The sequence below is a fragment of the Vanacampus margaritifer genome, chromosome 18, assembly GCF_051991255.1.
Source record: "Vanacampus margaritifer isolate UIUO_Vmar chromosome 18, RoL_Vmar_1.0, whole genome shotgun sequence".
Classification (NCBI taxonomy): domain Eukaryota; kingdom Metazoa; phylum Chordata; class Actinopteri; order Syngnathiformes; family Syngnathidae; genus Vanacampus; species Vanacampus margaritifer.
The window spans coordinates 7483055-7493799 of record NC_135449.1 but is presented as its reverse complement, the minus strand read 5'-3'; the positions used below and the strand labels follow the sequence as shown (position 1 = coordinate 7493799).

At 40.1% G+C, this 10745-nt stretch overlaps 2 protein-coding genes across 4 annotated transcripts; one reads left to right on the top strand and one right to left on the bottom strand.

Moving 5' to 3' along the window:
• The first annotated feature begins 538 nt into the window (after positions 1-538).
• On the top strand, positions 539-6512 carry rsph10b (radial spoke head 10 homolog B). Its single transcript, XM_077550443.1, has 17 exons — positions 539-791; positions 869-944; positions 1187-1255; positions 1341-1508; positions 1614-1699; positions 1802-1922; positions 2046-2225; positions 2576-2678; positions 2792-2889; positions 3026-3215; positions 3379-3487; positions 3636-3715; positions 4346-4494; positions 4576-4680; positions 4744-4803; positions 4941-4986; positions 5088-6512. The coding sequence occupies exons 1-17, from the start codon at positions 664-666 to the stop codon at positions 5210-5212; spliced, it is 1893 nt and encodes a 630-aa protein (XP_077406569.1). The 5' UTR covers positions 539-663; the 3' UTR covers positions 5213-6512.
• On the bottom strand, positions 2547-10482 carry dlgap5 (discs, large (Drosophila) homolog-associated protein 5). 3 transcript variants are annotated; one of them, XM_077550441.1, is made up of 17 exons: positions 10386-10482; positions 9907-10154; positions 9598-9779; positions 9332-9394; positions 9171-9210; positions 8996-9097; positions 8837-8911; positions 8711-8748; positions 8290-8627; positions 7116-7204; positions 6863-7023; positions 6672-6776; positions 6466-6583; positions 5994-6122; positions 5610-5758; positions 5370-5484; positions 2547-3202 (listed from the first exon to the last, which is right to left on the bottom strand). In XM_077550441.1, the coding sequence occupies exons 2-16, from the start codon at positions 10139-10141 to the stop codon at positions 5371-5373; spliced, it is 1938 nt and encodes a 645-aa protein (XP_077406567.1). In that variant the 5' UTR covers positions 10142-10154; positions 10386-10482; the 3' UTR covers positions 2547-3202; position 5370. The 3 variants fall into 3 exon arrangements, with proteins under 3 accessions (XP_077406567.1, XP_077406566.1, XP_077406568.1); XM_077550440.1 differs by lacking the exon at positions 2547-3202 and having other exon boundaries at positions 5267-5484; XM_077550442.1 differs by lacking the exon at positions 2547-3202 and having other exon boundaries at positions 5267-5484; positions 5994-6119.
• Between the last annotated feature and the right edge of the window lie 263 nt (positions 10483-10745).

Sequence of the window (10745 nt, the reverse complement as noted above, 5' to 3'; positions counted from 1 at the left end):
TCTGGTGGGTGGGCAGTTCTTTTGGTGAAATTAATGGTTAGCGTAAAAAAAATCTAGCAGTTATGATGTAGGTTAAGCTAACTTTTACTTTTAACGAATAATTTAGATTTTTCCGGGGTTACCTGCTGTGTCACTAACACAAAAACCAGAGAATGTTTGCAGAATTACATTATAAGAAAAATACAATAAAAAAAAAATATATAGCTCAGTCTCACTATATTTTAACACAATAGTAATATAGTCAAAATAATACAGCATCTTCTCTTATGGTTCCACTTTGCCTCATTTAACATGGCGGCCCCAACGACGTACAATCAGTGCTCAATGCGGCGTTTTGCTTCTCTTTGCCACAATTCAATATGGCGGTTAGATTAACATTAAACGAGTCAGCGCTGAATGCAACAATTAAATAACGGACTTAGATATGAATGGACAGTCAATATTTCATATGTAAGTCAGTGGTTTACATATGTAAATCCATGGTTGCATCTAGTTGCCATGGAAACTAGTTGTTTATTTCCGGTTTCGCGGTCGGGTCTTTCAGGCAGTGTCCGCCCACTTTTCCCTTTTGGACACAAGTTCACTAGAAAATTCTATCGTTTCTCATGACAACATACTACTTTATGAATATTAATAATTCTAAAAAATAAAATCACATCGAGAATGCTCCACGCGAGTACAAATTTAGTAATATATAACACGGCTTTCAAACAGGCGCATCACGATGACGACGAGCATCACGACGATGGCTTATTTGAACTTCCTTCGTTCTTTGTGTTAACTTTTCAGAGGTAAATAAAATTTAATATTACTATTTTGTGCGTATTACCACAACAGAAACTTAATGTGGTCATAATGTCTCCGACAGATATGAAGGCGAAACCAGAGAAGGGCTGTTCCATGGGAGAGGGACTGCTAAGTTTAAAGGAGGCCATTCTTATAAGGTAAAACAAATAAATATACATAAATAATAATCATAAAGAATTTAGACACTTAGCTGTTTCCTTCCAACTTTTACCTAATAAAATCAAGTCAAACATCTTCTTGTACTTTTTTTAAATTGAGCTACAGTGTGCCGTTTTCCCCACTTTTATGAAATACAAGCTGAATCTTCTCCTAAAATGTGTTCCCTTATCACATTAATTTAAAAATACAATAATGAAGTTTATATATATATATTTTTAAGGGTATGTTCTTCATGGGAGTTATGCATGGAACTGGTGTCTTCACATGGGCCGACAATGTGACATATGAGGTAGGATAGAGAAGCTCTAAAAATGTTTTTATTTTTATTTTATTACATTTATAGAAAAAAATTGCAATGTATTTCTCGTCAACAGGGAGAGTTTATGCACAACATGCCGACAGGCCAAGGCAAGTACACTTGGCCAGACGGCAGCTCTTATGAAGGTGACGTGTGCAATGGCGTCAGGCATGGCATCGGAACCCACAAAAGTGGCAACGCCACATACAAAGGTCAATGGAATCACAGCAGGAGGCATGGAAAGGTAACACACAACTCTTTTTATATGCTACTACAAAAGAAGTTATGCTATTATTTTTGTGGGTGCAACCATACCGAAATTCTTTTGCGGGTGGTTTGTCCTTATTAGGGCACTGTGTATTATAACCAGGAGGAGACGTCTTGGTACAAAGGCAACTGGGTGATGAACAAAAGGGAGGGATGGGGAGTAAGACGGTAAGACTGTATGTGTATATGATGTCATTAGTGGTAACGCTACCTCAGTAGATTTTTCAGATTTCTTATTTAAAAAAATTAAAAAAAACTTTGTCCTAACAGCTACCCTTCTGGAAACATTTATTTTGGTGAATGGAAGCATAATTTGAGAAACGGAGAGGGCACTATGAGATGGCTGAACCAAGGACAGCTCTACATTGGGAACTGGCATGACGGAGTCCAGGTAGAGAATATTGGAAAATAAATTAAATGTCTCAGTAAATTTTTGTTATTGTCGAGCTCGCGGAATGAATTAGGTACCACTTTACAACACATATTTCAGCTGACAATTTTTCTGTTCTGGCAGCAAGGCAATGGTACACACGTGTGGCTCATGAAACGAACTGAACCCGGAGCTGAATTCCGTCCCAGCAATCAGTACACGGGGAATTTTTTCCACGGCTACAGACACGGGCCGGGCATCTTTTACTACGCCGGTGGTGCCACTTATGAGGGTGGATGGCAGGACAATAAAAAACATGGGAAGGTGAATCGGATATGTAGTTTTCTTTTCTTGTTCTGATTCAATTTCTTTGAATTCCTCCTCAGTGCTGCTCCCTGTATTTGTTTTCACATTGTTGTTTTTTCCTACATTATTAAATCAAATGTATATGTACAAATAATGCTATCATTATATTCCTCACAGGGTTAATGATGTAGCTAGCTAGCTACATGGCTGGCTAGCTAGCTACTCAGCCATCTAGCTAGCTAGCTATTTTATGACTTAACCTTCAGTTTAGCAAATAGCGAGATAGCGAGCTATCAGTCAAAGTTGAAGCTATGTATATTTACAAAAATGGATTTGAAGAAAAGTGCCGACTTTGTATTTATCTTTAGGGAAAAGTTAGCCTCAAGGATGGTTATGTTTTCCAAGGACAATTCCTTAATGACAAGATGGTGACCCCCAGTATGACAGCAAACCAAGCGCCCGTTCTACATGGTAAACAGCCTTTTAGCATTATATATATATATGCTAATGCTACATGACACGCATGCTATTGAAAATGGATGAATCGATGTTATAAATAGCTCTTGTGCCATTTCCCATATCAGGCATGGATGAATCTTCTCTTGGACCCGACATGACTGTCAACATAGATTGTCTTTTGGAGAAAATACCTGAGCGAAAACGAGACGTTGAGCACAAACAGGTCAGTTCCCACGCAAAAATTAGCTTTTTTTAGTGAAGATAATAAATCATTTCGATGCATTACTTGAATAGTATTTTTTCTTGTATGACTAGGAAATTCACTGATTAAATTTCCCACACTAATTTTCATTGAACAGGTGAGGTTTGTTCTGCTGAGGCACAAGACGGAGCTGAGGTCCATCTACCGTTTCTACAGCCGACTGGGCCAACCTCAGATTCCGGGCGGCGCCTTCTTGCTCTCCCGCATGCAGCTGTGGCGCCTGCTCAAAGACTGTTACATCCACCATCGCGGCGCCAGCTTGGCCGAGCTCGACCTTTACATACGAGGTCAGGTGAATTTGTGGATATTGATTAGTTTCACGTTTTCAGCATTACATTTTTAAATTCTAATTTAGGCCATTGCACAAAAAGTGTACTATCTTCATCGAAAAAACGCAAGAAGTTGATAGGCGATCCATTCCTAATTGATTTCCTCTCCTTTTTGCGTCAGATAATCCAGACCCGGCGGAGGTTCACTCCCCCTTCAACCCAATAATGCTCAGTCGGTTCCTCAGCTGCCTTGTGATCATTGCCTACCACATCTACCGTGACGATATGGAGTAAGCGACCAAGTAGTAACCCCCCCAAAAAAAAAAACAAAAAAAAACTTTTGCAGAATGGGCAACTTTTCATCCATCACCAGACAAAACTATGCAGTTTTAAATGTATTAGTGACTAATACATTTAAAAACCAAACTCTTTTTGCAGGTTATCAAATCACCTACTGGCCAAGTGTTTCACCAAGCTGTTGATAAATGACATATTTCCACATGCCAAGAATGTCAAAGGTAGGAAGATAAATGATACATTTTGTTGGTAGCATGTTTGCCTCACAGTTGACAGGTTGAAATTTAACAGTTAAATGTTTATGTAATACACATACTGTATTTTATAGTGACAGCAAAAAAAAAAGCAATTTTAATGTTATAATTATATTTATTATGATTAATTAGCCACTACTCTAGTCCATTCTCAAATAGATTTTTTTGGGGGGACTTACTATGAAGTGTAATTGCATGTCCAATACAGTAGGTGGCGGTGGCACTTTTTTTGGTCAGTGTGCACTTACAATTTTTTAGACACAAACAAAAGAAACTATTTATAGTCATTGCGGAGCTTTTGCTAGTTAACTAGCAATGACATTATTTAAAACGTTGTTAAATAACTAGATTGTTAATAAAATAATATAAAATAAATGGTTAAAGTGTTTTTCTATTTGACAATTTTCAATAAATCAGCTAACCAAATTTGAACTAAATACAACTAAATCAGATGTAAAAAGGTTTATTTTGATAACAAAACAATTCAATTTTTATTTTATAATAATTTAATGATTAATTTGCTAATTATTTAATTAAAAGAATGTTACATGTATATTTCATTTTACTTATAATTGTGACTTTTTTGGGGGGGTCCAGGCTTCCTGTTCAAGCCACCAGAACGTACAATCGTGGCTGTGGACTTCCTAGCGAAATGCTGGAAGGTGTATCAGGCCTACTGCAGGGTCAACCCAACCCCCAGGGATGACAGCACCATGACGAACCGCCACATACTATGGATGTATGAGGTAACACGCTTTATGCCATGTGAAAGAAAATCTGTATTTCATTTTTTAATGATGTCACCAAATTTCTGTCTGCCATACTAGGAGCTCAATCTTTACGACAGCGATTTGACCATCGTGAGGGTCATGGACATCATTTCTGCGGAGAGCCTCGATCCCAGCAACCGATCCGTCTGCATGGAACACGAGGTAACCGCTGAGGTACCGACTGGACGTGTGGATTTTGCTTATTGCTCTTAACTTGTGTTACAGATTACATTCCTGGAATTCTTTGAGGTACTTCTTGGTTGTGGTGAGGTCAAGTGTCAACAGGTCAGTGCTTTTTTTTTTTTTTTTTTTTACAAAAAGAAATGTTTGCAAAAAAAAAAAAAAAAAGAAGTCCCAGTCACTTTTTTTTTTTTTTTTTTACTATTGAATTATACATAAGCCAAACAAAATGTGCTCAACAGATGACAGGTCCTTACCCTAAGATAGGACCATCCCGATCTTCTTCAGGTTTGTATACACACACAATTATGTCGTATTTCTTCAATTAAAACACAACGGACGCATCATCACGCGTACTAAAAAAAAAAAAATGTTTTGTTTTTCTCCAGCATTAGCACGTCAGTGGCAACAAACGCTGGCCCAAGACCGCGAACTGGATGCTTGGAGTCATAAGATCCATCACTTCTTCAAACATATGTTCTTCCCCGCCGTTGACCTCCTCCACTTATTGTGATCAGCAAGACGCAATATATATTGTGACACAAGGGGGCGCGCTTACTCCAGTCCCTTTCTTTGACAACAGCAACTTTATTGTAAAACCAAACAAGTAAAAAAAAAAAAAATTTTTTTTTTTTTTTTTTTAAAGAAAATGCCCACCATTGTTTTGTTACCTTACAAACAGGATGGCGGAGTGAAGGACATAAGGTCATTGGGGCATACAGAGGGGCGTATCCTGTCCCTGGGGTTCGGCGTAAAGACAAACAAGGAGTCCTCTGCTGTCTCAGCCTATAAAATATGCACCAAAAATAAACATGGTATGAATATTAAGAAAACCTACCAAGAACAAATCATTTTTACTGAATGTTAATTTGAAAGGTTAGAAGAGGGAATAAAAAAAAAACTGTTTGAACCTGTGCGACTAACGGGGAAGGTGCAATGGCGGTCTGTCCCAATGCCAGGGAGCTCCGAGTGACTCTTCTTGGAGTTGTTGGGTAGTTGGTGCGGGGAGAGGCCTGTGGCGGCGCGGCGGCACTGAGGCGGCTGGATCGTCTCACCGAACCTGCGGTCAATTGCCGTCCAAGAAATATGGAGCATCGCAGGTAGTTTTAATGGAACCGCCAAAGTAGGGTCATCATTTTTTGACTAGCAAATACGTACAATTCAAACGTATTTGCAAGTCAAATGCTTTTTTTTGGGGGGGTTTATATACAAATAGTGCCAAGTTCTGAAAATAGTAAAGACTTTTCTTTCACACGTATTAGTACACGTGAGTACTTTTGCCACCTCAGTATTACCGGGAGTCTTGGCCGGGCTCTCCACACGGAAGAAGCCTCCATCGAAGACCACACTGTCGGACCGGCGTTGTGCTCTTTGAGGGGAGGGGCGGGGCTTATCATCAGTGGCGTCTCCTGCGGCGAGGGCTGCTTGATTGTGAAGAAAATTATTTTTGTTAAATCACAATCATTTGTGTTTTGGTCCAAAACAAGAAAATGTCTAAACGTAAAAAAGATTAAGACAATAAAAATAATTTGATACACTATAATTATGCAAGTTCTTTGTGGATGAAACAAAATGTATTAAATTAGTTATTTAAATTTTTTTTTTTTTTTTTTTAAAAAAAAGTGCAAATGTATAAATTTAAACAATCCAAATAACTCAAAATGAGTATTAATAAACTTGCGTTTTTTACGATGATGCAGATTTTGCAATTGTGGAGTGCAATAATCGAAATTGTAATCGAACCCGGATGAATTGCGCAGCCCTGACCTGCGGCCTTTGCAGCCTCTGCCGCCTTCTTCTGCGCTCTCATGGCCGCTTTCAGCGCAGCCAGGCCAGACTTGCCTGTCTTAAATGCTGGTGGCTTGGCAGGTGCTGCTGCGGGTTTCTGTTGTGTGAAAATAAATTAATAAATAATTCAAATAATAAATCAATGTACTTCCTGTGCAAATGAAACTAATGCAACAATTGGTCACCTTGACCGCTTTCCTCTGCCGCGGTGGCGGCGGCTTGTGTTCTTCCGCCCAGCCTCGGGCCTCCGCTTCCTTGAGGCTGTCAAACTTCCTGTAAACGTCTTCAACCTGACAACCAGTGCTAAGTGTTACACATCTTTCAACGTCATTTAGAGAGAAAAAAACCCCCACAAGATTGTGCATGGTGAATTCACCTGGAAGTAAACCATGTCCCAAAAGCCTTGCAAGTCGCTGCAGGTCGTGATCTTCTCCCCTCGGCGCAGATCGCAGTCATCCACCAGGCCGCTGAATTGTTTGAAACGCTCTTTCATGAGCAGCCTGGCCTGGCCCACCGTCGTACAGATGAGACCAATCGCTGATCACAGACACGGAAGAAACGCCGCCAGTGTTTTATTTGCACTGGGGAAGGGGGGGGGGGTGAACTAATGGAGCGGCTGGTTCACTCACTCTCTTCAGGAATGGACTTATCGTCAACTCGTGTCTCCCACTGAGCACACAGAGACGTCAGTCTGTCCGTCTCGTTGGCCATCTCCGACCTGGACGTCATGAAAGGACATTCACAAATTGACGCATGAATTTTAACCCTTTGACTGCCAAAAACGTTAAATAACGTTTAGTAAAATCCTATGGAGGAGTGCCAAAGACGTTAAAAGACGTTTTTTTTTAAAAACAGGTGAAACTAACCATTTTCTATTGTTGATTACTGAAAAACGGAATAAGGTAGAAACAAACTTTTTTTTCTGATGAAAGATGAGAGTCCAATCTTTCATTTGGTAGTATGTGTGTTTCCATAGTCCAAACACATATTTTTCTATGGACCTTGAAAGATCAGTCAAAAATGCTTAAATCGGCTGGCACCCACGGCATCCCTTTTCTGAAAACGTCTGGCAGTCAAAGAGTTAAATAGAGGGAACACGCACAGGATGCGTTCCGGATCCGCTGGCATTTGGTGAAAACTGCAATATTCGCACGGGGATATGAACAGAGCCCAGAAGCAAATTAAAATTAAATAAAATAAAATCCTATCTTCAACTTACTTCTCTATCGTAGACCGGATCAGGGTTTCTGCAGGTATCAGCAAATCTAATTGAATTGTTTTTAATGTAACTGAAAATTTAATGCCCTCATATATTCATACATGCAGATACTGTTTATATATTAGCGCTGTCAGTCGATTACAATTTTTAAATCGGAATTAATCGCATGATTTCCATGGTTAACTCGCAAATAATGGCACGCTATACAATAAAACACTTAAGTCCAGCACATTCTCGTTAAACTAAAACGTGGGAAAATATGGTTAGCAAATACAAATGTGGTTGTATCTTTCAGTTGATCGATTCAGTCATTTTATAGTAAATAAGGTATACTAAACTGTTAAAAGGAGTGTGAGGTAATTTTTTTGCCACTCGGTGGCATTAGCGTTTCATGTTGAACATTGGTGACAGGAAAAGTACATTTTTCTTTTGAAAGTCAGAGCAATTGTATTGGTTACATGATTACTGTACATCAATTGTATTTAATTTTTTTTATCTTTAATGCCATTTAAGGCCTTAATTTGACACACACACAAAAAGGGGGGGGGGGGGGCGACCAAGTACACAACTTTCAGCTTGGTTACCTGAAGTACGCCACATCATGTTTCGTTTCAAAGGGGCTCTTTGGGGTTGGAGAAGCTGCCCTAAGAGGAGGAGGAGAGGATTCCCTTGGCTCAACCTGGCGCTCGTCAACAAATAGGGCGGCGGCACGGACATTGACGTGCGCCGGTGTCAAGCACCCTGCCGCAGACCCCGGGGCAAGAAAGCGATCTGCTGAGCGAGGAGTGAGAGCAGCAAAATTGAAGGCTGCCACGCCAGCGGGAGCTTTGAACAAAAAGCCCTCAGGAGCGAACGAGGAGGGCTCAACCGGGCCTTGGTCCGCTACGGCATTCTCCTCCTCGGAACGAGGTTCCACATCGTCCTGTGAAGGAACCAATTGAGACATTGACGATCATTACCAGTAAAATTCTATCTTAAGGCATGACGCGTGTCAGAAATGCTTGCCTGGAACACAAGAGGATGGACGTCGTGCTCGTTCTTGGCTACACAAAAAGATGTATAGTAGACCGATTAATCTCATTTCATGACGGGAACAAACCAGCAAATCTGTCAAATTCCACAAGTCTGTACCTGTGCAGTTCATTTGGCTCGCAGAAGGTCGTGGCATCGGGGAAACAACGGCTTGCCTCCTTGTGATTCGCTGGTCTAAGTGAAATAATATACATATTGAAATAAAGACATTTTCTCTATTCAAAATCACAAATGCACTCAAGAGTGCGAGTACGGCACCTGCAAATGTGTCTTTTGGTTGATCTTTTACTGCAGGGGCTGCTGCTGCTGCAACAGGCCTGTTGGCTGATCTGGTCGACGCTCCACGTACAACAGGCTCCACTAAGACGCAAATAGGGAAATTGAGCATTTTACTTTTATGTTGTTATGTCCCCTTTAAGAAAATACAATGCACCTTTCTTTGCTGCCATATTTGATTTGTGCGTCTTCAGGTGCTGTGAAGAGGAAGACAAAAAAAAGAAAAGTACAGTTACACAACATACTGTTAGGTACTACTCTAATCTGAAACAAAATATTTATATTATATATATATATTTTTTTTTTTTTAAATCACACCTGCTGCTGCGCCATTGAACGGGTGACTCTGCTGCTCTGTGATGGTGCTGCGTTTGTTATGGTCTATAATGAAAAAGTATAATCACACGTGAAGTTATTACAAGACCACATCCATTCACTGATTAAATGTTTATAGGCAATATTAGGTAAGGGACAAGTGAAACTTTTGCCAAAAGCCTAATCAGTAAACAAACACTGTTCAGCTCAGCTTCTTCACACTTGGTTAGCCCTATGTATAATAATAATAATAATAAAATAAACCTTACCGCTTTTGCTTTGGTTGAGGCCACCGGTACTAGAGGAATTGCGAAAACAGAGTCTTTAGGACGATACAGGCCAGTCTTAAACACCGCCTTCCGGTCACGCTGTTGCTTTTGCTTCTCTTTCTCAAGGGCTTTTTTCTCTTTCCAGCGTGCAAGCTGTTTGAGTCTCTCTTCTCCGGCCTTGTCTGCAGACACAACATGATTTCAGATGGAGCAGTTCAGCAAAACGAGATGCACCTTTTACATTCAATAAAGACGGTTCTCATTCATGTGCGAAATGGAAGGGGAAGAAAATACAAACAATTCAAGTACCTTTTGCTGACTTCTCCTTGACATTTGTTAGGTCGTTCAGTGTTGACGTCCTGGTCGCAACAGAGGCATCCAGGTATGAGGTCTCATCCTCCTGGAGATTGCCCAACTGTCTTCGAGCATCCAAAACCCGTTTTCGATTCTCCTTCTGGTTTTGACTCTGTCTACGGGTCATTTTGACCCTCAGCATGGTCACACTGCTGTCCCGGCGGCGTAAATAAGAAAACTGCGGTTCCATGGTAATGCTGGGCCTGTGGTAAAATTGTGAGGAAGAACAGTGGTGGTCAAAATAAATACACGAGCTTGTAGACGTACGTATAATTTTAAATACGACGGAAAACAGTGTTGAGTGTTCACCGCCTCAACTGGGTTAGTTAATAAGGGACCACAGTTAGCGTTCAAGATTCTACAAACGGTGCGATTAAAAGCTCGAAAACCAAAGTTTCAAAACTGTGTGGCAAATAATTAGAAATTCATCTTACCTTGTGGTTAATAACACATATAGAGCATACAAACAAACGCAGAACTCAACCAGCCAGCTCAAAGGAAATGCGTAGTTACGCCTGTTAACTGTTTGAATTCATTTGAAGGATTCGATTGGCTGGTCATCCTTAAAGAGCTGACTTTTCATTGGCTCTGCGATTAATCTACTTCCGCTTCAGACTTTTTTTTGTAATCTTTATTGAACAGCCTGTCGAAACAAACATTGACTATTTTGTGAGTTTTCTTGTTTCTAGTAGCAGATAGCGAACGTTATATAGCCGCTTTAGAAGCTATAAACATATTCACTTTTTTTTATCTGTAAACACGTTATCTTGGAAGCACATACCTATAAATTTTAA

What these genes read in the sequence shown, in the direction of transcription:
- rsph10b (XM_077550443.1), top strand. Translation starts at nt 664, where the DNA reads ATGCTCCACGCGAGTACAAATTTAGTAATATATAACACGGCTTTCAAA. An exon ending in GAGACGTTGAGCACAAACAG is followed by an intron (nt 2,890 to 3,025) that starts GTCAGTTCCCAC and finishes TTCATTGAACAG; the next exon opens with GTGAGGTTTGTTCTGCTGAG. An exon ending in ATCTACCGTGACGATATGGA is followed by an intron (nt 3,488 to 3,635) that starts GTAAGCGACCAA and finishes CTCTTTTTGCAG; the next exon opens with GTTATCAAATCACCTACTGG.
- dlgap5 (XM_077550441.1), bottom strand. Translation starts at nt 10,141, where the DNA reads ATGGAACCGCAGTTTTCTTATTTACGCCGCCGGGACAGCAGTGTGACC. An exon ending in CCTCAACCAAAGCAAAAGCG is followed by an intron (nt 9,395 to 9,597) that starts GTAAGGTTTATT and finishes TTTTCATTATAG; the next exon opens with ACCATAACAAACGCAGCACC. An exon ending in GAGCCCGGCCAAGACTCCCG is followed by an intron (nt 5,759 to 5,993) that starts GTAATACTGAGG and finishes AATTGACCGCAG; the next exon opens with GTTCGGTGAGACGATCCAGC.